Raw genomic sequence first — 26,217 nt, forward strand, 5'->3', positions numbered from 1 at the left:
CATGTGATTCCCTTGAGGACAAAAGCTAGATTAAGGTTAGTGGGGAAGGCATCTTGAAAGATAACCCTTTTGTGCCAAATAGTTAACCAAGTTGTGACTACAAAGAAAAGGTTGAAAAAGGAAATTTAAAATTGTTACTCCAGGGGACACAAATGATAGGAGACAGGGAAAACACAAAAGCCTTTTTGCTTTAGAGAAAGTTCCCGTTGTTTGCGTAGATTACACATGACTCTGCATTATCTAAAGCCTTATCCAGAGCCTACCCTACTCCCTTCAAGTCTATGAACACTGGGAAGGGTGAAAAACTGCAGAGGAAAATGTGAAGCCAGCTAGTTGGCTCATGACATCTAAGAAAAAGCCGTCTTTATGCTAGTAAAAGAAAGAGCATCCAAGTACGAAGCAAATTCTCATGGAAAAGCTACAGTGTGTTGTTCAGAAGGTAGAACTAAAACCACTGAAGAAGACTGAATGACAGATTTTTGAGGTGAACAGAAAGCTTCCGAGGAGGTCAGGCCCACTGCTGCATAGGGGCTACTGCAGATGGTGACTTGGAGTGAATATCACTTAGGGTTCTGAAAGGCCTGGGCCTTGAAGAATTACCTTCTATCTGTTCTGCCTTTTGTGGCCAGCTATAAGTAGAGCAACAAAAAGCATGCTTCATTGAGTATTTTAAGCTTCTGTTGGATATATTGCTCAGAAAAAAAGTATTTCTTTGAAAATATTACTGCTCAGACCTAGGTGCGTCTGCCTATGTGTATTTACAGCACTTGGCAGGTAGAAGCAGGAGGAGCAGCAGCTTGAGGTCAGTCTGGACTACTTGACAAGTTCTTATCTAACAAATAACAAACAAACAAACAAGCAAACACGTATGTAATGGATGGATGAGTAAGTAGGTAGGTTTGTTCTGCTTGTTCACAGTATTCCTGGTCACCCAAGCTCTGAGACGTACAAACAACATCATACTTTTTTCATAATGCTTCATTTAGCATTCACTCTGCAGCTTATGCATTAGGGAGTAATTTTTATTTTCAGGGATTCTGATTTAAGAAATGCATTTTAAAGGCCATATCTATTATAGTTATACCTCTGATAAATTTGAACAAAATAACATGAGTACTTTCTGTGAAGTATTCATAATTCTAGGCCTTCTTTTTAAATGTATTTTTCTCTCATATATTACATGCTGACCACACTTTCCCTTCTCTTCTCTTCTCTTCTTTTCTCTTCTCTTCTCTTCTCTTCTCCTTCTCCTTCTCCTTCTCCTTCTCCTTCTCCTTCTCCTTCTCCTTCTCCTTCTCCTTCTCTTCTCTTCTCTTCTCTTCTCTTCTCTTCTCTTCTCTTCTCTTCTCTTCTCTTCTCTTCTCTTCTCTTCTCTCCTCCTTGTTCCCAAACCCCCAACCCACTCCTCAATTTCCCTTCAGAAAAGATTGCAATAAAACTAGGCACCTCCCCTCGTCTTAAGGTTGGACAAGGAAGCCCAGTGGGAAGAAAAGGGTCGCAGAAGCAGATAAAAGAGTCAGAGACAGACCCCGCTCCCACTATTAAGAGTTTTGCCAGAAGACCAAGCTATACAACCATAACACATACAGAGTTAGGTCAGTCCCAAGCAAGCTCCCTGACTGTCAGTTCAGTCTCTGTGAATCCCCATGAGCCTATGTTAGTTGATTCTGTGGGTTTTCTAATGATTAGAGATAACACTGATGTGACATTAACTTTTTAAAAAGAAATTTCTAGTCAGCTACCACTACCCTGATCCTATCTTCTCCTGTGCTAAGAAGAGCTTTTACTTCTGAGCTACATGCGAAGCCTGTAAGATTCTCTATCCTAGATGCCATTAAGAACATCTGTATGAGGCTGGAGAAGGCCCAGAGGTTAAGAGTGTGGATTGTTTTTTTTTTTTTAGGACAATGGTTCTCAATATGTGGGTTGTGAACCCTTTGAGGGTTACAGGAGTAGCTGAAGACCCTTGGAAAACAGATGTTTGCATTATAATTCTTAACAGTAGCAAAATTATAGTTATGAAGTGGCAACAAAAATGATTTTATGGTTGGGGGTCACCAAAACATGAGGAACTCTATTAAAGGGTCACAGCATTAGGGAAGGTTGAGAACCACTGTTTTAGAGGATTTAAATTCAACTCTCAGCACCCATATGAGGTGACTTACAGCCTCCTATAACTCCATCTCTGTGGGGATCCAATACTTCTTGCTTCTGGGGCAAGTGCATGGGTGCTTGCATGTACACATGCTCTCTCATTTTCTGTCTCTCATTCTCTCTCTCTCTCTCTCTCTCTCTCTCTCTCAAGAGTAAATAAAAAGAAGATTTGTATCTGGGTGTGGTGGCACATGCTTGTAATCCTAACACTCAGGAAGTTGAGGTAGGGAAATGGGAAGTTTGAAGCCAGTGTGGGCTACTCAGGGAGCTTCCATTCAAAACAAAAACAAAAACAAAAAAACCCTAAAGAACATTTATGATTTGGGGAGGTCAACTCTCAGGCCATGTACATTCTAGGCAAGCACTCTACTACTCTTCCTATATACATCCCTACCCCTGTTCCTTTTATTTTGAAACAAGGTCTTGCTAACCTGGCCAGGCTGAGCTCCTACTTGTGATCTTCCTTCCTCACCCTCCCAGGTAACTGGGATTATAGGTATGTACTACCATACCTGACCTATTTTGAAAGATTTGCTTTTTTAGTATTTAACTATTAAATTAAAAATATGCTTGGGGTTCAAAATAGTATACTTGTTACTGAGATCATTCCAATAGTTCCTCCAAAGTTAAAGCCAAATTATCATGTGATATAGCTGTTCTACTTACACATACATAAGATAATTTAAAATACACCTCTCAGGCAGGCAGATGACTCAGTGGATACATTCAGATGAACTGAGTCCACTCATCAGCATTTATGTGAAGGTGGAAGTAGGGAACCACTACAATGAAGTTGTTGTCTGACTTTTGCGTTGTTACACAGCATGCATGCAGCTACATATACACCTTATATGCATACAGTAGTATGCCTGTATAATGTATGTGGATGTTTATGGCAATATTATTTATAATAGCTAATGTGGGGGTGACTCAGATGTCTGTCACTGCATTGAGGGATAAACAGAATGTGGTATAATATGGTGGGAATTATTCAACAGTTAAAAATAGATGAAGCATTGATAACATGTTGCTTGGATGAATCTTAAATGTAAGCTAAATGTGGTTGGGAGGATGGCTCAGTAAAGCGCTCACAAGCATGAGGACCTGAGTTCCATCTCTAGAACACATGTAAAACTTCTGGGTGTGGTGGTACATGCAATTCCAGCACTGGGGAAGTAGAGACAGGAGGATCCCTGGGGCTTGCTGGCCAGCCATCATAGTTGAATGGGTGAACTTCAGGTGAGTGAGATATCCTATGTCAAAATAGGTAGATACCTCAGGTTGTCCTTTGGCCTTCATTTGTACTGTGCTTGTGTGTGTATATGTGTAAATACACATATACATATTATTTTTAAAGTAAGCTAACTGAAAGAATCCAGGTACAAAAAGTCACATGTTGTCTTACTCCTTTCATATGAAATATATAAAATAGGAAAATTTGTGGAGACAGAAATTTACATTAGTGATTACCAGGGGCTAACAGAACACAACACAGGATGATGAACTTTGAAAATAAATTAGTTGACTTGTATATTCAGAATAATAGACTCAGTTCCTCTATGCTTAGGATTAAACATTTTTCTTCCTTTAAAAATGTTTGTGTAAGCTTACTTTGTGCATATGTATGTGGACATGTGTGACATGGCCTATGTGTGGAGGTCAGGCAGCTTATGATCGTCAATTCTGTCCTACCTTGTGGTTCTGGGGATTAAACGTAGGTTGTCAGGCTTGGCAGCAAGCACTTTTGACTGCTGAGTCATCTTATTGATCCGGATATTCTTATTTTAAGATGAGTAATAAGTTAAGCCTAAATGATTTAAATATTTGCTTTCTTCTTTTGTAAAATATGAAAAAAATACCACTTTTTGTAGTGTAGAAGGTAGCATTACAGAATAAAGTGAAGCTGGCTCTTTGGAAAAATCCTACTTGGAAAGTTTATAGACTTAAGTAACCCCAATAAATCACTGGTTCACTAAAAGAAAGGGAGGAAGGAAGGAAGGAAGGAAGGAAGGAAAGAAGGAAGGAAGGAAGGAAGGAAGGAAGGAATTTTATAGACATGTTATCCAAATGCTTTTAGAGGTGAAATGGTAGGTCAGCTCACTGTAGTTAACTTCCTTTGCATGGGCTTTTATACTCAGTGGGGAGATAACATATTTGGCAATATTAGTGATAATAACTTGTAAGTCCAGTTTTAGAACAACATGATAAGAAAAGGTGTCTTTCCATGTTTTTGAATGTTTGCTTATTTTTAAAATGACTTTCCTCAAATTTAGTTAGAATTCTTTTTTTTTTTTTTAACTTGAGTATTTCTTATATACATTTCGAGTGTTATTCCCTTTCCTGGTTTCCGGGCAAACATCCCCCTCCCCCCTCCCCTTCCTTATGGGTGTTCCCCTCCCAACCCTCCCCCCATTGCCGCCCTCCCCCCCACAGTCTAGTTCACTGGGGGTTCAGTCTTAGCAGGACCCAGGGCTTCCCTTTCCACTGGTGCTCTTACTAGGATATTCATTGCTACCTATGAGGTCAGAGTCCAGGGTCAGTCCATGTATAGTCTTTAGGTAGTGGCTTAGTCCCTGGAAGCTCTGGTTGCTTGGCATTGTTGTACATAATGGGGTCTCGAGCCCCTTCAAGCTCTTCCAGTTCTTTCTCTGACTCCTTCAACGGGGGTCCTATTCTCAGTTCAGTGGTTTGCTGCTGGCATTCGCCTCTGTATTTGCTGTATTCTGGCTGTGTCTCTCAGGAGCCATATACATCCGGCTCCTGTCAGTCTGCACTTCTTTGCTTCATCCATCTTGTCTAATTGGGTGGCTGTATATGTATGGGCCACATGTGGGGCAGGCTCTGAATGGGTGTTCCTTCAGTCTCTGTTTTAATCTTTGCCTCTCCCTTCCCTGCCAAGGGTATTCTTTTTCCTCATTTAAAGAAGGAGTGAAGCATTCACATTTTGATCATCTGTCTTGAGTTTCGTTTGTTCTAGGGATCTAGGGTAATTCAAGCATTTGGGCTAATAGCCACTTATCAATGAGTGCATACCATGTATGTCTTTCTGTGATTGGGTTACCTCACTCAGGATGATATTTTCCAGTTCCAACCATTTGCCTACTAATTTCATAAAGTCATTGTTTTTGATAGCTGAGTAATATTCCATTGTGTAGATGTACCACATTTTCTGTATCCATTCCTCTGTTGAAGTGCATCTGGGTTCTTTCCAGTTTCTGGCTATTATAAATAAGGCTGCGATGAACATAGTGGAGCACGTGTCTCTTTTATATGTTGAGGCATCTTTTGGGTATATGCCCAAAAGAGGTATAGCTGGATCCTCAGGCAGTTCAATGTCCAATTTTCTGAGGAACCTCCAGACTGATTTCCAGAATGGTTTTACCAGTCTGCAATCCCACCAACAATGGAGGAGTGTTCCTCTTTCTCCACATCCTCGCCAGCATCTGCTGTCACCTGAGTTTTTGATCTTAGCCATTCTCACTGATGTGAGGTGAAATCTCAGGGTTGTTTTGATTTGCATTTCCCTTATAACTAAAGATGTTGAACATTTCTTTTAGGTGTTTCTCAGCCATTCGGCATTCCTCAGCTGTGAATTCTTTGTTTAGCTCTGAACCCCATTTTTTAATAGGGTTATTTGTTTCCCTGCGGTCTAACTTCTTGAGTTCTTTGTATATTTTGGATATAAGGCCTCTATCTGTTGTAGGATTGGTAAAGATCTTTTCCCAATCTGTTGGTTGCCGTTTTGTCCTAACCACAGTGTCCTTTGCCTTACAGAAGCTTTGCAGTTTTATGAGATCCCATTTGTCGATTCTTTTTTTTTTTTTTTTGGTTCTTTTTTTTTCGGAGCTGGGGACCGAACCCAGGGCCTTGCGCTTCCTAGGTAAGCACTCTACCACTGAGCTAAATCCCCAGCCCCCATTTGTCGATTCTTGATCTTAGAGCGTAAGCCATTGGTGTTTTGTTCAGGAATTTTTTTCCAGTGCCCATGTGTTCGAGATGCTGCCCTAGTTTTTCTTCTATTAGTTTGAGTGTGTCTGGTTTGATGTGGAGGTCCTTGATCCACTTGGACTTAAGCTTTGTACAGGGTGATAAGCATGGATTGATCTGCGTTCTTCTACATGTTGACCTCCAGTTGAACCAGCACCATTTGCTGAAAATGTTATCTTTTTTCCATTGGATGGTTTTGGCTCCTTTGTCAAAAATCAAGTGACCATAGGTGTGTGGGTTCATTTCTGGGTCTTCAATTCTATTCCATTGGTCTATCTGTCTGTCTCTGTACCAATACCATGCAGTTTTTATCACTATTGCTCTGTAATACTGCTTGAGTTCAGGGATAGTGATTCCCCCTGAAGTCCTTTTATTGTTGAGGATAGTTTTAGCTATCCTGGGTTTTTTGTTATTCCAGATGAATTTGCAAATTGTTCTGTCTAACTCTTTGAAGAATTGGATTGGTATTTTGATGGGGATTGCATTTAATCTGTAGATCGCTTTTGGTAAAATGGCCATTTTTACTATATTAATCCTGCCAATCCATGAGCATGGGAGGTCTTTCCATCTTCTGAGGTCTTCTTCAATTTCTTTCTTCCGAGTCTTGAAGTTCTTATTGTACAGATCTTTTTTTTTTTTTTTTTTGGTTCTTTTTTTTCGGAGCTGGGGACGGAACCCAGGGCCTTGCGCTTCCTAGGTAAGCGCTCTACCACTGAGCTAAATCCCCAGCCCCGATTGTACAGATCTTTTACTTGCTTGGTTAAAGTCACACCGAGGTACTTTATATTATTTGGGTCTATTATGAAGGGTGTCGTTTCCCTAATTTCTTTCTCGGCTTGTTTCTCTTTTGTATAGAGGAAGGCAACTGATTTATTTGAGTTAATTTTATACCCAGCCACTTTGCTGAAGGTGTTTATCAGCTTTAGTAGTTAGTTCTCTGGTGGAATAGAATTCTTACTAATATCAGAAATTGTAGGATGAGAAAGGAAAACAAAAACGTGTAATTCCATGACCTAAGAAAGTTTCATTCCTGTTTTAGTGTATTTATATTATGTGAGTATATACTCATATATACAATTTATGTTTTCTCATGATTACATTTAAAGAATTTTATGGAGGTCTGCATCTCGGATGCTTAATAGCAGTGTACAATATCACTGAGAATAAAGGCCTTGGCTTACATACCACCCCTACTTTTTTTCTGGAAGGGGAAATTTAATTTCATCATTTTTGGCACTTCTCTTAGTGGACTTTGTGTTCATTTCCTTTAAGCATTGATCATGGTATGTAGAAATGTAACTGAATTTGTTTGTTGTATTTCACTGTTTCTCTGAATTCACATTCTAGTTCTAGTAGATAATTTGTATAGTTGTTCAGACTTTCTTCATGTAAGAGTACTCCACCTGGGCTGGAGAATTAGCTCAGCGGTTAACAGCACCGTTGCTCTTGTAAAGGACTCCAATGTGATGCCCAGCACTCACATGGCAGCTCACAGCCACTGTAACTTTAGTTCTAGCTGTTCCAGAGCCCTCTTCTGACCTCCACCGTGGGGTACACACACATGCATGCAGGCAGAACACTCATACAAATAAAATAAATAATCTAAAGTTTTTTCTTTTTTCATTTAACACTGTTAATCATGAAAGTGTATAGAATTTTACCAAATTGTTGAATATATTTTATGCATTAGTGTGTGTGTGTGTGTGTGTGTGTGTGTTTAGATGCTTGCTAGGTATATTCCATTGTTTTTCCACCTTAATTTCTGTTATAGTGATTATTTTTATGTGCTGAAACAATTGGTGTCCTACAAATATATCCTGCTTGATCTTGATGTGAATTTTTATTTGATATTTATTTATGTGTATGAGTATTTTTGCCTGCCTGCCTGCCTGTCTGTCTGCCTGTCTGTATACTACATATGTGCCTGGTGCTCAAGGTTAGAAGAGGATGTTGTATCTGGTGGAATTGGAGTTACTAGTGGTCGTGGGTTACATGTGTGGTGGTAATGGAACCCCAGTCCTCTTCAAGAGTTGCTCTGAACTGCTGAGCCATCTTTCCAGCCCCCTGTATTTTTATAATGTGGTGTTGAACTTGGTTTGCTAGTTTTGTGTTGAGAATATTTTTCATTTATGTTTACAAGAATAGTTATTTATTTATACATTTATTTATGCACTCCAGATTTTATTTCTCTCCTGGTTCACCCTCCAACTGTTATCCCATACCTACAACCCCCTCACCTCCCTTACTCTCCCCCTTACTCCCCCCCCCACCCCTGTCTCCCCGAGAATGTCCCCCACCTCACCACCTGACCAGACCTCTAAACTTCCTGGGGCCTCAAGTCTCTTGAAGGTTAGGTGCATCTTCTCTGACTGAACCCAGACTCGGGAGTCTTCTGCTGTATATGTGTTGGAGGCCTCATTTCAGCTGGTGTATGCTGCCTGGTTGGTGGTCCAGTGTCTAAGCGATCTCAGGGGTCCAGGTTAATTGAGACTGCTGGTCCTCCTGCAGGGTTCCCTCCTTAGTTCCCTTCAGCTTTCCCCTAATTCAATCAGAGGAGTCAGCAGCTTTTGGTCATTGGTTGGGTACACATACCTACATCTGACTCTTTCAGCTGCTTGTTGGGTCTTTTGGAGAGCAGTCATGAGAGGTCCCTTTTTGTGTGCTCCCCAAGCCTCAGTAATGGTATCAGGTCTTGGGGCCTCCCCTGGAGCTGAATCTGTACTTTGGGCCTGTCGCTTGACCTTCTTTTCCTCAGGCTCTTCTCCATTTCCATCCCCACATTTCTTTCAGACAGGAAGAATTATGGGTCAGAGTTTTGACTGTGGGAAGCAGCCCCATCCCTCACTTGATGCCCTGTCTCTCTACTGTTATTGATATTTTTTATCTCAATACCATCTTTCTGAACTGTCTTGTTTTAGCTTTGGTAGATTTTGTTTTTAGATATTAGTTTTCATTAATGTTACCTCATTTGTTGGCATATAATTTCTTTAAAAAGGTTTTGGTGTGTGTGTGTGTGTGTGTGTGTGTGTGTGTGTGTGTGTGTGTGTGTGTGTGTGTATGTGTCTATCTTTCAATCCATTCATTGATCTATCTGTCTGTCCATCTATCCATCCATCCATCCATCCATCCATCCATCCATCCATCCATCCATCCATCCATCCATCCATTTTATGGTGTGTATGCGTGTGTATCTGTGTCTGTCTGTCTCTGGTTGGCTGCATATGTGCCATTATGCTTGTGAAAGTTAAAGGACAACTTCATGTCTTGGTTTGCATTTTTCACCTTACTTGAGACAGTCTGTGTTTTGTTCACTGCTGTGTATACTAGGCTAGCTGGCCTGAAAGCCTCTGGTGATTCTCTTGTCTCAGCCTCTGGTTTCTCAGTGTGGGTACTGTGATAGATGCACATGTGTTATTGGACCCAGCTTGTATGTAGGTTCTAGGGATCTGACAAAGTGTTAAATACTTTACCATTGAGCTGTCTCCCCAGCCTTGGAGCCATTTATCACATAGCATTTTGTTTTCATTATTATTAGCCATTTAGTTGGGTTGTTTGTTTTGGGTACTTCTTTGCATTATTATTATTATTATTATTATTATTATTATTATTATTATTACTGAGACAGGGATTTTGCTATATTACCTAAGCTAATTCTAAACTTACGGACAATTCTCCTGCCTCCTGAGTAGTTGGGACTGTGCATACATCTTTGTGCCCAGCTATAAATATTAAAATATGAGCATATGGGGGTTGAGGATTTAGCTCAGTGGTAGAGTGCTTAAGGCCCTGGGTTTGATCCTCAGCTCTGGGAAAAAAAAAGACAAAATAACAAAATATGAGCATATGAGCCATAGAATCTAAAATAATGCATGTATAGAAAGTATATTCTTACATCACAGCTTCCAGGGGCCTTGTACTTGTTACTGTAACTGCTATGAAAAATTGCTGAGACTGTACTGGTGTGGTTTCCTGTGTTCCTGAGCTCATAAAGAGTAATACCCCCTCCCCAATATAGCTTACTAGGCAGTATTTAAAGCTGTGTTAATAGATTTACATGGGATTTTAAAGTTCTGCTTTTGATGATTAATTTTTGTTTGTATTTCTAGGACTTTCAGTCAGAAGAAGGCTGCTATTGAAAGAGAATATGCACAGGTGAGTGGGGGGTTGAAGTCCCTGTCTTAGGTATGTCTTTTCTTGGCTTAAGATCAGATCTCCTGTCAAAGAGAACCTTGGAATCTTCTTTAGCTGCCTGACCACTTCTGACTATCTTCCTTTGGTTTCCTTATAAAAGAACTTTTTTTGGTTCAGCACAAGGTTTCTCTATGGCTTGGCTGCTCTGAAATTAGCTCTGTAGACCAGGCTGCTAGAACTCAGAGATCTATTTGTCTCTGCTTCTGGGGTTCTGGATAAAAGTGTGTGCCACCACCACCCTCTGGTTCCTTTTGCAAAAAAAGACTAAAAGACAAGCTCTAGACAAGTCATCCTGGCTGATCCTAAACTGTCTGTGTGGAACAGGCTGACTTCAAACTCACAGAGATCTATTTGCCTCTCTGCCTCTTGAGTGCTGGGATTAAAGCTGTGTGCCACCAGGCCAGGCCCTGCCAAAATTAATTATTTTTGCCAAAATTAATTTTATTTTTGGGACAAGGTCTCATCGTGTAGTTCTAGCTAATTCCCTACTTTTGATCCATTTAAAATTTAAAGGAAGTCCCATTGCTTCTTTTTTTTTTTTTTTTTTTTTTTTAAATCTTTTATTTATTTCATGTATGTGAGCACACTGTAGCTGTCTTCAGACACACCAGAAGAGGGCATCAGATCCCACTGGATCCCAGATGGTTGTAAGCCACCATGTGGTTGCTGGGAATTGAACTCAGGACCTCTGGAAGAGCAGTCAGTGCTCTTAACCGCTGAGCCATCTCTCCAGCCCCTATTGCTTCTTATAGTAAAGAAGGTTTCTCACTTGACCCAGAGCTGGCAGAGTTAATTTAGCTGGACAGCTTGCTTAGGGATCCCATGCCTGCACCTCAGAGTGCTAAGATTGCAGGTGGACCACCATGCTGGCCCCATATTTACATGGGCGCCAGGGCTCTAAACTCTAGACTCAAGATTATGTAGCAGTATTGCTACGTGGGTGATGTTGAGCCTAATAAGGTTTTATGATTTGTTTGGTGGCTATGGTAGGTTAGAAAATGTCACAGTCATGGTTCAGTTTTTAATGGTTGACTCTCCAGTAATGATGATAAATTTTTACATTTTCCAAAATCATTTTCCTCTACTTTTTGTTATGCCATATTTTGCTACTATTGTGGAAGTATGAAATTTCATTACATTGAAATATTTGGCCAAGTTTAGAGAAAAATAAAAAAGAATTTGTGTAAATTTTAACATTTATTTTTGGCTTAAGCTATTAAATATTTTTAAAAGGCATATATGTTTAGCTATTATATAAATATACTCATGTAAATTTTTAAATTATTTTTATTTTATGTACTGGTGCTTTGCCTTCTTGTAATTCTGTGTACTATGTATATACCTGATGTCTATGGAAGCTGAGAAGGCATCAGATCCCCTAGGACTTGAGTTATAGACAGTTATGGGTGCTGGGGATTGAACCTGGCTCCTCTGTAAGAGCATCCACTGCTCCTAACCACTTAGCTAACTCTCCAGTGCTTACGTATAAACATTTAAACATGAGTTGAAAATTTCAGCATTTGCCATTTTTGTGGGACTTTCCTGTGATACTACCTCTTTCTGTCATTGTACTATGTAATGGTCCATTTTGGGAGCACCATGGTTTCGGCTGTTATTTATTGTTGGTGTGTCCTCTAAATAGGAAGATTGGGTTGAAAAGATGGTTGCAAGGAGTAATTTCTTGTTGTAGGAAAGTGATGATCTGAATTTGGATTCCCAGAACCCACATACAAGCCAGATGTGGTAGCATGTATCTGCAATTCACAGTGCGATAGGAGTTGGAAAAGAGAATTACCAGACACACACTGGCAGCAATCCTAGCATACATGGCTACAGCTAAGAAGAGACTGTCTTAAACAAGGTAGAGTTTAAAGACTGACAGTTGAGATAGCCCCCTGACCTCCACAGACACTCATACTCACACACACATGTATACCTCCTTACACACAAAAGATCAGTGAACGAATAAGTGAGCAAGACTGATTCATAAAATGGAGCCTGCTAACATAGCTCAGAGGATTTGCTCAGTATGTGCAAGACTTAAACTTTGATTACCTGGGGATTGGGGATTTAGCTCAGTGGTAGAGCGCTTGCCTAGCAAACGCAAGGCCCTGGGTTCGGTCCCCAGCTCCGAAAAAAAAGAAAAAGAAAAAACAAACAAACAAACAAACAAACAAAAAAAACCTTTAAGGGGCTGGGGATTTAGCTCAGTGGTAGAGCGCTTACCTAGGAAGCGCAAGGCCCTGGGTTCGGTCCCCAGCTCCGAAAAAAAAGAACCAAAAAAAAAAAAAAAAAAACCTTTAATTACCTGCACTTAAAAAAAAAAGGAAAAGAGAAATTCTAATTTATGTTTTGAACTTTTTATTTTTTATTATTTTAGCTATTCTTTAAAAATTTACTTAAAAAATTAAGTTTAATACAAAGTAAAGGGTTGCACATTCATACATAATTGTCTTCTTACCCATGTATCAATATTAATTCCTTTTTAAAAAATTTTTTCATTTAGGTTATGTTACTTGGGCTTGAACCCAAGGCCTAATAAATGATAGACAAATTCTATTACTTTGCTACATTCTGAAGCTAATGATATACTATTTTAAAATTACATGTTTATATACAAATCTTTTCATATATTGACCAAACACCAAATACATTTCTAGATACTGTGGATATAATAGTGCTCACAAAGGCAGTGTGGTGGGTGTAGTTCTTACACGTCTTTCTTTTTTTCTTCTTCTCTCTCTTTTTTAAATTTTTATTAGGTATATTTCTTTACTTACATTTCAGATGTTCTTCCCCTTCCCTGTTTCCTGTCCATAAGCCCCCATCCTTTCCCCTCCTCCTCCCCCCATACTGGTATTTCCCCCACACATCCCCCTTACTGCCCCCCATATTCCCCTGCACTGGGGGTCCAACCTTGGCAGGACCAAGGGCTTATTCTTCCACTGGTGCCCCAAAAGGCTATTCTCTGCTACATATGCAGTTGGAGCCCTGGGTCAGTCCATGTATAGTCTTTCGGTAGTGGTTTAGTCCCTGGCAGCTCTGGTTGGTTGGCATTGTTGTTCTTATGTCAGTGCTAGCAGCAAACCACTGAACTGAGAACAGGACCCCCTTGGGGGGAATTAGAGGAAGTATTGAAAGAGTTGAAGGAGCTTACACTTCTTTCTATGGAAATATGTAGTCTTCCTGTCAGCTATACTAAATTGTTTCTGTTCAAAGCCACTGACATGTCATTTTGGTCAAATGGCCATTCTTTATTGTCACTTAGGGGTTTTTTTTTTTACTAGTAATACTGGCCTTCTCTATACAAAATATTGATTGCCAAAAAGATTGAACATTTATGAGAGTCAGAGGACATATAGAAGAGTCATTTTAATACTATAATATTTTAAAAAAACAAATTCTGTCTGGGAGAATAGGTGGACTGATCTTTTGTGAAACTTATTTTATTTTTGCCTTAAATTTTCAAATGAAATGCAAATTGATTATTAAGAGAAGAAATAGACAGGTATGGTTCATGCATGTAATTTCAGTACTTTGGGGTCTTGTGATGAGTTTTAGGGGAGCATGTACTGCAGAGTGAGACTTTTCCTAATATCTGTGTGTATGTGAGTGTGAGATCTTTTGAACTTGAGATAGATTATTTGACTGCAATTTGAAAGATGTTCCTTCAAGCACATGCAATACTTGTAATATATCTTTAAAGTAGTGTTAGTAATTAAAAAAAAAAAGAAATGTTGCTGACTGTCATTTGATTTACACTTAATTACATTTAATGGAATTTGAATGGTGAACCCTTTCAGGTTGTAAGACAGTTTCTGTTTTCTATAAGAGTATTAACGTTTTATTTTTAAGCATGGTTTGTGAAATTAACTTTGTAATTCTCCAGAAATAACAGATGACTCAAATGTGTGTTTATACTAACATAACAAATGGATCACTGCAAATAAAGTAGCCCTAAAAGATGGCCAAGTAGCACTAAATCTTAGGGTAAAATCAAGTCTGGCTTAAAGATAGCTAGTCACCAGAGTGTTTGAAATTCATTTGCAGTACTCAAGCTGAAATTGCTGCAGGCAACTTCTGTGTATTAATGTACTTCCTGTAGTCTTTGGCAGAATGTTGCTAGTGAAGGAAGGATACAAAAGGTTATTGTGGTTGGAGAGAAAGAACAGGAAAAGATTGTGGACTTTTAAGGGCGGCTCCTTACTAAAGGACAAACAGAACAAACATACTCAGGCTGGCAGTTACCCTGTAATAGCACCCTCTGACACCTAAAGGTTTTTTTGTTTTTTTGTTTTTTTTTTTTACTATTTTTATTCTTTTAAGAAATAAATTTACGAGCAGTAGAACATGCTACCTGAGAATTAGGATTACGTGTGTGTGTGTGTGTGTGTGTGTGTGTGTGTGTGTGTGTGTGTGTGTGTATGTATGTATGTATATATATATTTATATATTACATATTTCTCAGGCAAATTCCATCTGTATAGGGGCTTAAAGTATAGTTAGTTCAGTTTTAGCTTTTCTGTGCTATTAAGGAAACTATATACTTGAAGCCTTTTTTTTCTTCCATCTCATTCTGTGAATAAGGAGACAGAGTAACTACTATGGCAGAAAGCTCATCGGAATAAAGTTGAGGGAGTTACTTTTATATTTATGTTGATGCTTTTAAAAATGACTTTATCACATTTTCTTTTTCTATCTTTTTTTTTTTTTGGCTTACATAGGTGTTAGAAACACAATTGGAGGGAATAGGCTAACTGTTTAAGTAAGATTGTCTAATTATATATAGTTAAAGTTGTAAAGCTGTGTCAGAAGAGGAAATTGTAGATGTGAGTAAATTTGGTCTTTCTGGGCAAGCAGATTTGCTAGACTTTCATCTTTCCATGGCCGTTCTATAGCACATTTTTAAAGGAATTGAGTAAAAATAATTGCTTATTCTGCATCTATTTTTCTCCAGAACCTGTTCCTATCAATGAACTTAATGGTTAGGCTAGCATAAAGTAGGAGTGGAACGAGAGGAATGTAGGCCGGAGATGTGGTTTTGAAATTCTGACAGATGGCATACCTTGTCCCCCCCCCCCCCCCGGTGTTGTTTGTTTTAAACATAGGCTCTCGATATGTAGCCCAGGCTGACCCAGAACTCATGTTCCTCTTGCCGTGACCTCCGTTTGTTAGGACTAACTGTGTGCACCGCTATGTTTCAGTATTTATTACTTTTTATGCTTTTAAATTCTTGCTCCTTACTACCAAGTTCCTTCTATGAAGCCACAATTACTCTTATACCTAAACCACACAAAGACCCAACAAAGAAAGAGAACTTCAGACCAATTTCCCTTATGAATATCGACGCAAAAATACTCAATAAAATTCTGGCAAACCGAATCCAAGAGCACATCAAAACAATCATCCACCATGATCAAGTAGGCTTCATCCCAGGCATGCAGGGATGGTTTAATATACGGAAAACCATCAACGTGATCCATTATATAAACAAACTGAAAGAACAAAACCACATGATCATTTCATTAGATGCTGAGAAAGCATTTGACAAAATTCAACACCCCTTCATGATAAAAGTCCTGGAAAGAATAGAAATTCAAGGCCCATACCTAAACATAGTAAAAGCCATATACAGCAAACCAGTTGCTAACATTAAACTAAATGGAGAGAAACTTGAAGCAATCCCACTAAAATCAGGGACTAGACAAGGCTGCCCACTCTCTCCCTACTTATTCAATATAGTTCTTGAAGTTCTAGCCAGAGCAATCAGACAACAAAAGGAGATCAAGGGGATACAGATCGGAAAAGAAGAGGTCAAAATATCACTATTTGCAGATGACATGATAGTATATTTAAGTGATCCCAAAAGTTCCACCAGAGAACTATTAAAGCTGATAAACAACTTCAGCAAAGTGGCTGGGTATAAAATTAACTCAAGTAAATCAGTAGCCTTCCTCTACACAAAAGAGAAACAAGCCGAGAAAGAAATTAGGGAAACGACACCCTTCATAATAGACCCAAATAATATAAAGTACCTCGGTGTGACTTTAACCAAGCAAGTAAAAGATTTGTACAATAAGAACTTCAAGACTCTGAAGAAAGAAATTGAAGAAGACCCCAGAAGATGGAAAGATCTCCCATGCACATGGATTGGCAGGATTAATATAGTAAAAATGGCCATTTTACCAAAAGCGATCTACAGATTAAATGCAATCCCCATCAAAATACCAATCCAATTCTTCAAAGAGTTAGACAGAACAATTTGCAAATTCATCTGGAATAACAAAAAACCCAGGATAGCTAAAGCTATCCTCAACAATAAAAGGACTTCAGGGGGAATCACTATCCCTGAACTCAAGCAGTATTACAGAGCAATAGTGATAAAAACTGCATGGTATTGGTACAGAGACAGACAGATAGACCAATGGAATAGAATTGAAGACCCAGAAATGAACCCACACACCTATGGGCACTTGATTTTTGACAAAGGAGCCAAAACCATCCAATGGAAAAAAGATAGCATTTTCCGCAAATGGTGCTGGTTCAACTGGAGGTCAACATGTAGAAGAATGCAGATCGATCCATGCTTATCACCCTATACAAAGCTTAAGTCCAAGTGGATCAAGGACTTCCACATCAAACCAGATACACTCAAACTAATAGAAAAAAACTAGGGAAGCATCTGGAACACTTGGGCACTGGAAAAAATTTCCTGAACAAAACACCAATGGCTTATGCTCTAAGATCAAGAATCGACAAATGGGATCTCATAAAACTGCAAAGCTTCTGTAAGGCAAAGGACACTGTGGTTAGGACAAAACGGCAACCAACAGATTGGGAAAAGATCTTTACCAATCCTACAACAGATAGAGGCCTTATATCCAAAATATACAAAGAACTCAAGAAGTTAGACCGCAGGGAGACAAATAACCCTATTAAAAAATGGGGTTCAGAGCTAAACAGAGAATTCACAGCTGAGGAATGCCGAATGGCTGAGAAACACCTAAAGAAATGTTCAACATCTTTAGTCATAAGGGAAATGCAAATCAAAACAACCCTGAGATTTCACCTCACATCAGTGAGAATGGCTAAGATCAAAAACTCAGGTGACAGCAGATGCTGGCGAGGATGTGGAGAAAGAGGAACACTCCTCCATTGTTGGTGGGATTGCAAACTGGTACAACCATTCTGGAAATCAGTCTGGAGGTTCCTCAGAAAATTGGACATTGAACTGCCTGAGGATCCAGCTATACCTCTCTTGGGCATATACCCAAAAGATGCCTCAACATATAAAAAAGACACATGCTCCACTATGTTCATAGCAGCCTTATTTATAATAGCCAGAAACTGGAAAGAACCCAGATGCCCTTCAACAGAGGAATGGATACAGAAAATGTGGTACATCTACACAATGGAATATTACTCAGCTATCAAAAACAGTGACTTTATGAAATTCGTAGGCAAATGGTTAGAACTGGAAAATATCATCCTGAGTGAGGTAACCCAATCACAGAATAACACACATGGTATGCACTCATTGATAAGTGGCTATTAGCCCAAATGCTTGAATTACCCTAGATCCCTAGAACACATGAAACTCAAGATGGATGATCAAAATGTAAATGCTTCACTCCTTCTTTAAAAGGGGAACAAGAATACCCTTGGCAGGGAATAGAGAGGCAAAGATTAAAACAGACACAGAAGGAACACCCATTCAGAGCCTGCCCCACATGTGGCCCATACATATACAGCCACCCAAGTAGACAAGATGGATGAAGCAAAGAAGTACAGGCAGACAGGAGCCGGATGTAGATCTCTCCTGAGAAACACAGCCAGAATACAGCAAATACAGAGGTGAATGCCAGCAGCAAACCACTGAACTGAGAATAGGACCCCCGTTGAAGGAATCAGAGAAAGAACTGGAAAGCTTGAAGGGGCTCGAGACCCCATATGAACAACAATGCCAAGCAACCAGAGCTTCCAGGGACTAAGCCACTACCTAAAGACTATACATGGAGTGACCCTGGACTCTGACCTCATAGATAGCATTGAATATCCTAGTAAGATCACCAGTGTAAGGGGAAGCCCTGGGTCCTGCTAAGACTGAACCCCCAGTGAACGTGATTGTTTTAGGGGAGGGCGGCAATTGGGGGAGGATGGGGAGGGGAACACCCATAGGGGAGGGGAGGGGGAGAGGTTAGGGGGATGTTGGCCCGTAAACCGAATAACACTCGAAATGTAAATAAATACTCAAGTTAATAAAAAAAAAAAATTCTTGCTCCTTTTTTTCCCCAGAAAACTCTAATAGGTTTATTTATAATTGTCATAAATTTCAACTGTTGAAATACCTTCAGTGAAACATTTTGATGTGAATTAGTATGTTGCATTTACATCTTGAATTTGTGTTAAAAATTCACACACAAATGAGAACAGAAAAACTGTCAGTGCTTGATTTCTGTCCCCTGTCTTTTCTATTCACAGTCATATACCTAGGCATCTTTTAATCCCATGGGAAAAAACAGCTAGCATTCAGAACTACTGAAGAAAGGAGAGGAAAAACTTCTTTTTTTGAGAATGAAATGTTTCCTCCTATAGTGGACACTTATGAAAGTTCTGTGCATGCAGCCTGCTAGCTGGATCTCTTTTGGCATAATAGGTTGATATCCTCAAAAAGTCCAGCTAGATAGGCTTCACTTGCCTCCTTACAAGAACAAATGTTATCATGGGAGAATTACATAACTAATAAATTTTGTTAGAAATATATTTTTCTAAGATTTATTTATTTTTATTTATGTGTATGAATGTTTTTCCTGTGCACCATATATGTGTCTGGTGCCTTTGGAGGCCAGAAAGGGGTATCAGATTTCCTGTAAATGGAGTTAATAATGGTTGTAGGCTGCCATGTGGGTTTAGGGAACCAAACCCAAGTCCTCTCTGGAAAAGCAACAAGTGTTCTTAACCACTGAGCCATGTCTCCAGCTCTCCAAATACAAATCTTGAAGACTACTGAAGCCATCCCCCAATTTTTCTACTGGAAGACATATTTATTAGGTATTGTACTAGTTATGTTCATACATTTTTAGTTTTATGTGTTTCATATATTTTTTAAATGATTTATATTGTAGGTTTGGTGGTACACACCTTTAATCTTTGCACGTGGGAGGCATAGTTTAAGGCTGTCCTGGTTTATGTGTTCAATTGCTGTCTGGCCAGGGCTATATAGTGAGACCCTGTCTCAATTTTTTTTAAACTACATTCATTTGTTTAGTGTGTGTGTGTGTGTGTGTGTGTGTGTGTGTGTGTGTGACAAAGACCCTTATGCATTTCCCTGAGTAGTTTCATTGTGCCATTCAAGATGCAGATCGAGTATCATCCTTCCTTAGTATGTAATCTGCTGCTCTGGATTTGAGAACTCTCTAATGTGCCCTAGTCATAGCCTCTTGTGTATATCATATCATTTACTGTTCTATTACATTGTTAAATGTTTGCTGAATGTTTATTCAAAGAATGAAAAATATAGTTTCAGGTTTTGAAAATTATTAATTTCTAGTAATGGCAATAAAATAGGGTAAAACTAAATTGTTCGATCATGTTATAATTAGCACTCTGGACTCTGAAGTGCTAAATTGATTCATTCAAACAAAGTTAAAGAAACAAATTTGCCTTAGTCATGTCTTTTTTCCTTTCACTGTTAAGTATAGTTGAACTTGAGAATCTCGGGAGACAAAACATAAATTTTGAAAAAAACTGCATTTAGGATTATAGAAACAGAGAGAGACAGAGACAACCCCCCCCTCTTCTGAGATATGCCTGCTTTGCATCTCAAGTGTTGGGATTAAAGACCTTTGCTACCATTTCTATCTCTTTATGTAGTATATGAGAGTGGTGACACTTCAGATTTTGAGTTCAGAAACTCAACTTTATCATTTTGTTTGGAGGAGATTTCCCAGTAAAATGAAAGGACACATAATATATTCCTGTAACTTGGGAATATAATAATTAGCTGCCTCAAGGTACTCTGTAAATAAGCTCATGGATCATATTACATGAAAAGGCATGTAATATGAATTGATAAATGAATTTGATGAGGGTTATTTGAGAGGGAAGAGCTCATGATTAATTTTTAAAATAACACTGAAATGAGTATGTGACAAAATTTCCCATTTGGACCATTTTTGAGTGCATTGTTCAGTGAATGTTGTACAACCATCATTTTCATTTTCAGAATATCAATGCCACTTCAAACAGAAACTTCATGTGTTAGATAATTCCCCACTGTTTATTTCCTCTGCCCTTGATATATCTCATCTACTTTCTGCCTATAAATTTCCCCATTCTGGATATTTTGCATAAGTTGAATCACAGTATTTGCCCTTCCTGAGTTCAAAGTTCATTGTTTCTAACACATTTCTTCCTGTCTTTTCTAGGATTATCTGAATGATGATTGACTTCTCCTCCTCCCCACTTTCTCTCCCCATCAACCTTTTCCTTTATCTTCCTCCTCTTCCTCCTCCTCCTCTTCCTCCTCTTCCTCCTCCTCCTCTTCCTCCTCTTCCTCCTCTTCCTCCTCCTCTTCTTCCTCCTCTTTCTCCTTCTCCTTTTGGTGGTTTTGGGAATTAAACTCAGCCTTGCATGTGCTGGGCAATTACTGTGCTACTGAGCTGTATACACTGAACACAATATTTTGTAAATATTATAAACTGTATATGAAGCTTAAAAAGAAAAATCTTTAAGGAATGAAATATATTATCTCTATCTTTTAATGACTTCCTGCTGTGATATTTTAAATATGAATACTTAGTTGCTTTATTTATTGTCAGATTTTATCAGATGGTCATTATGTCTACTTTATATTGCTGCTGATAAGAAGCTCTTTGTAGCGAAGTAACAGATTTGGTATTTGCTTTTATTTAGATTATTAATGTTTACTTTAGTTGGTGTTTTGTTTGGACTCTTTTGAAATCACTTATCTGTCTTGTCAGGGTTCAATTAAAGTGATATTTAATCCACAAATGAACTCAGGTCCATCAAAAGCTGCTGTATAACTGAATGATTAAAATAAAGGGTAAATGAAAATGCCCCGTGTACAGAGCCCAGCCTATGTTATTGCACAGGCTTTCTTCCTCAGACTACCTTCATATGACCAGTATGGCTTTGGACTGTTCATGTGAGGGCATGCTTGATCATAATGATCTGTGCTTAACTGCTAATACAGTTTAACTGCTTCCTTATACAAGTACTTCAGATGCTTTCTTCTTTTGTTTTGTTTTTTGTTTTTCTTTTTTATTGGATTTTTAAAATTTATTTGCATTTCAAATGTTATCCCCTTTCTCAGCTTCCCATCCATAAACCTTCTGTCCCATTCCCTCTTCCGTCTTCTTCTATGAGGGTGTTCCCCACCCATCCACTCACTCCTTCCTGCCTCCCTGCCCTGACATTCCCCTATACTGGGGGGTTGAGCCTTAGCAGGACCCAAGGGCTTCTCCTCCCATTGGTGCCCAACAAGGCCATCCTCTGCTACATGTGCAGCTGGAGCCACGGGTCTGTCCATGTGTACTCTTTGGATGGTGGTTTAGTCCCTGGGAGCTCTTGTTGTTCTTCCTATGGGGTTGCAAACCCCTTCAGTTCCTTCAGTCCTTTCTCTAACTCCTCCAATGCGAACCCTGTTCTGAGTTCAATGGTTGGCTGTGAATATCTGCCTCTGTATTTGTCATGCTCTGGCAGAACCTCTCAGTAGACAGCTATTTCAGGTTCCTGTCAGCATGCACTTCTTGGCTTCAGCAATATTGTCTGGGTTTGGTGGCTGTATGTATGTGGGCTGGATCCCCAGGTGGGGCAGTCTCTGGATGGCCCTTCCTTCAGTCTCTGCTCCAAACTCATATTTCCTCCTGTGAATATTTTTGTTCCCTCTTGTAAGAAGGACTGAAGCATCCGCACTTTGGTCATCCTTCTTGAGCTTCGTGTGATCTGTGGATTATATCTTGGGTAATCTGAGCTTTTGGGCTAATATCTACTTATCAGAGTGCATACCATGTGTATTCTTTTGTGATTGGGTTACCTTACTCAGGATGGTATTTTCTAGTTCCATCCATTTGCCTATGAATTTCATGGAGTCATTCTTTTTTTTTTTTTTCTTCTTTTTCTTCTTCCTTTTTCTTTTTTTTCAGAGCTGGGAACCGAACCCAGGGCCTTGAGCTTCCTAGGCAAGCGCTCTACCACTGAGCTAAATCCCCAACCCCGAAGTCATTCTTTTTAATAGCTGAGTAGTATTCCATTGTGTAAATGTACCACATTTTCTGTATTATATGGTCAATTTTTGAGAAGGTACCATGAGGTGCTGAGAAGAAGGTTTATTCTTTTGTTTTAGGATGGAATGTTCTATAGATAATCTGTTAAATTCATTTGGGCCATAACTTCTGTTAGTTTCACAGTGTCTCTGTTTAGTTTCTGTTTCCATGATCTGTCCATTGATGAGAGTGGGGTGTTGAAGTCTCCCACTATTATTGTGTGAGGTGCAATGTGTGCCTTGAACTTTAATAAGGTTTCTTTATGAGTGTAGGTGCCCTTGCATAGATATTCAGGATTGAGAGTTCATCTTGGTGAATTTTGCTTTTGATGAGTATGGTGTCCTTCCTTATATTTTAAAATAACTTTTGGTTGAAAGTCAATTTTATTCAGTATTAGAATGGCTATTCCAGCTTGTTTCTTGTGTCCATTTGCTTGGAAATGTTTTGTTTTCTAGCCTTTTACCCTGAGATAGTGTCTCTCTTTGTTGCCGAGGTGTATTCTCTTTCTTTAGGTTAGGGAACTTTTTTTTCTGTAATTTTGTTGAAGATATCTACTGGCCCTTTAAGTTGGGAATCTTCGCTTTCTTCTATACCTATTGTCCTTAGGTTTGATCTTCTTATTGTGTCCTGGATGTTTTGGGTTAGGAGATTTTTTCATTTTTCATTTTCTTAGACAGTTGTGTCAGTGTTTTCTATGGTATCTTCTGCCCCTGAGATTCTCTCTTCTGTCTTTCGTATTCTGTTGGTAATGCTTGGGTCTATGACTCCTGATCTCTTTCCTAGGTTTTCTAACTTCAGTGTTGTCTCTCTTTATGATTTTTTTAAATTGTTTTTATTTCCATTTTTAGATCCTGGATGGTTTTGTTCAGTTCCTTCACCTGTTCAGTTGTGTTTTCCTGTAATTATTGAAGGGATTTTTGCATTTCCTCTTTAAGGGCTTTTACCTGTTTACCTGTGTTGTCTTTAAGGCTGTTATTTATGTTGTTGTTAAAGTCCTCTAACCTCATCATGAGTTGTGATTTCAAATCAAAATCTTGCTTTTTCCTGTGATTTGGGGTATCCAGGGCTTACTGTTGCTTAGATTCTTGCCTCTCGCCATCTTCTTATTTCTGGTGTTAGCTGGTCTTACTGTCTTTGACAGTGGTTTGACCCTCTTGTAAGCCTGTGTGTCAGCCCTCATGGAGACCGGCTTTCTCTCAGCGGAATCTGAGTACAGAGAGCTGTGTCCTAGGGTCAGCTCCTGTCCCAGGCAGAAACCAGAAGGATCCTGTCCCAAACTGTTCCTCTTGTGTCCAGAGGGCTCCAGGCAGGTTCCTCTTGGGCCAGGAATATGAGCAGAAGTGGCTATCTCTCCTGTGCTCTCAGGATTGTCTGCATTTATGAGAATCCAGCTCTCTCCCCACAGGATCTGGGTACAGAACTGGCTTTTGTTTTTCAAGACAGGGTTTCTCTGTAGCAGTCCGGGTTGTCTTGGAACTCGATTTGTAGATCAGGCTGGTCTTGAATTCATAGAGTCTAAGTGCTGGGATTAAAGGCATTTAACACCATGCTGGGCTTCATATTTTTTCTTAATCAATTATTTTCTTTATATATTTGTCTACATATTCCTATGGAACAATGTATCTCAGTCACATTGGCCTGACGTCATGCTCTGATTGCCTAATACCTTTTTTTTCTTTCTTAATCATTTTGATTATTTTATAATTTCATTTAAGACATAGAAGCAATTTGGCTTCAGCCTAGAAAGTACCCAGGATCTTTATGTACACTTCATGTTTTCTTACTATAGTTACAAATTAGACAACTTATTGTACATATCGTAACTTCAGTAATAGGAGTCAGTTTATAGTGAGATAAGTGAAGACCTCAGGTCATATAATCATTTTAAAATGCTTTAGGGATGACTTCTTTTTCAATTATTTTATGCATTCTTGAAAGCAAATAAGGTTTTGTAGTGGGTTGGTAGTGGGACTCTAAACTTAACTAGCAGAACACGTGAATGTGACCTTATCTGGAAGGGTAACTTTGTAGATGGGTTCAAGTAGGCTGACCCTAACCCAGAGACTGGTGCCTTTGATGGGGACGTTTATACATAGAATTCATTCACAGAGTGTATAAAGGCATGTGAAGATAGAGACAGGAACTGGAGCGATGAGTCTGTGAATCAGAAATGTCAAGGAAAACTGGCTATCCCTATGCGCCAATAAAGATGCCCAAACAGATTCTCTCATTCACAAAGAAGGCTGCAGGTTCAGAAGTCTAACCTGTGGAACTGGGAAAACATACATTTTTCTGGTCTTGAAAACACACATTAATGAGCTTTCGTTTAGCAGCTCTCTGGGACCAGTATATAACTCAGTATGATTTTCCTACCCAGATTTCAGTTCAAACTTCTTAGTGTAGCTACCTATACAATGTGATCGAAAGCATGAATATGCTAACTCCTGAATTAATGGCATAAGTAAGTTTTTGGAGTAGATGAGCATACCAGTATTTTATCTATTTTTGTTTATTTTTATTATCTTTGAATAGTTTTTTAATATGTTTTTTTACATCCCTGCTGCAGTTTCCCCTTTCTTCTCTCCTCAGTCCCTCCCTATTTATTTATTTTTTAAAGATTTATATTATTTTATTTTTTGAGATGGAGTCTCACTCCATATCTGTGACTGCACTGAAACTATGTAGGTTAAGTTAGCCTAAACTCAGAGATCTCCTTTTGTTGCTTCCTGAGTCCTGTGATTAAAGGTTGGTGTGTGAATCATACCCAGCAAAATTTATTTTTTTATGTATAGGAGTTTTTTGTGTGTACATATGTATGTGTATCACATTTGCCTAGTACCCAAGGAGGCTGGAAGAGGGCATCAGGTGCCCTGGAACTGGACACAGAGATGACTGTGGGCAACTGTGTGGGTACTGGACCTTTATAAGAGCACCAAGTGTTTAAAACCCCTGAGCAAACTCTCCAGCACTGACTTATTTTTTATTTTTAATTATGTGTAGGTATCCCCTGCTGCAATTGGGTTCACTGGAGCTAAAGTTACAGGCAATTATGAATGGTCTGATACAGGTGTTGGGAACTGAACGCATGTGTTCTGTAAGAGCAGTGTGTGTTCTTAACCTCAGAGGCAGCTAGTCATCATTGTTGTACTTAAAATTATTACACTGACACCATCAGATCTGGGCTATTATCTCACTTTAAAATTCAAGTCGTAGGTTCTGGAAGTGTCCCTGGTACAGTCTGAGCCTTAGAGTCCAGTTAAAAACCTGCACTCTTTTTTCTCTGTCACTGTCTGTAGACTCAAGGGGTCAATTTCTAATGAGTTAGTCTTTCATATTTATAGTCTTTCTTCTTCTTCTCACAGTTTAACTTTGTAAATTCTGAGTAAGTAAAAACTAGTCAAACCTTAAGAACTATGTACCTTTTTCAAATCCTAAATTCTATATAGTTTTGGCGTTTGTTTGTAGTTCTTATTTTAATCAGAGATTGGAATCTAAACTAAACTGTACCATTTTATTCCCCTGAGATTGTTTAATAGCTGAAACTAGGAAGCACCAGAAACTTCTCATGGAAGTTTCAGGGACTTTAGAATTTTATCTA

At 39.0% G+C, this 26,217-nt stretch overlaps 1 protein-coding gene across 6 annotated transcripts in view; it reads left to right on the forward strand.

The window, feature by feature from the left end:
• Window positions 1–26,217, forward strand: part of Fchsd2 (FCH and double SH3 domains 2) — a 321,476-nt gene that overhangs the window by 118,265 nt on the left and 176,994 nt on the right. For all 6 annotated transcript variants that reach the window (XR_005506100.2, XM_063262815.1, XM_063262816.1 and 3 more), the window contains one exon: window positions 10,248–10,293. Coding sequence is in view for 4 of the 6 variants with exons in the window: in XM_063262815.1 (XP_063118885.1) it covers window positions 10,248–10,293 (46 nt within the window). In the remaining 2 variants the exon portion in view is untranslated. The remainder of the gene's footprint in view (window positions 1–10,247; window positions 10,294–26,217) is intronic.

This window comes from Rattus norvegicus, chromosome 1 (genome assembly GCF_036323735.1).
Source record: "Rattus norvegicus strain BN/NHsdMcwi chromosome 1, GRCr8, whole genome shotgun sequence".
NCBI classification, from domain to species: domain Eukaryota; kingdom Metazoa; phylum Chordata; class Mammalia; order Rodentia; family Muridae; genus Rattus; species Rattus norvegicus.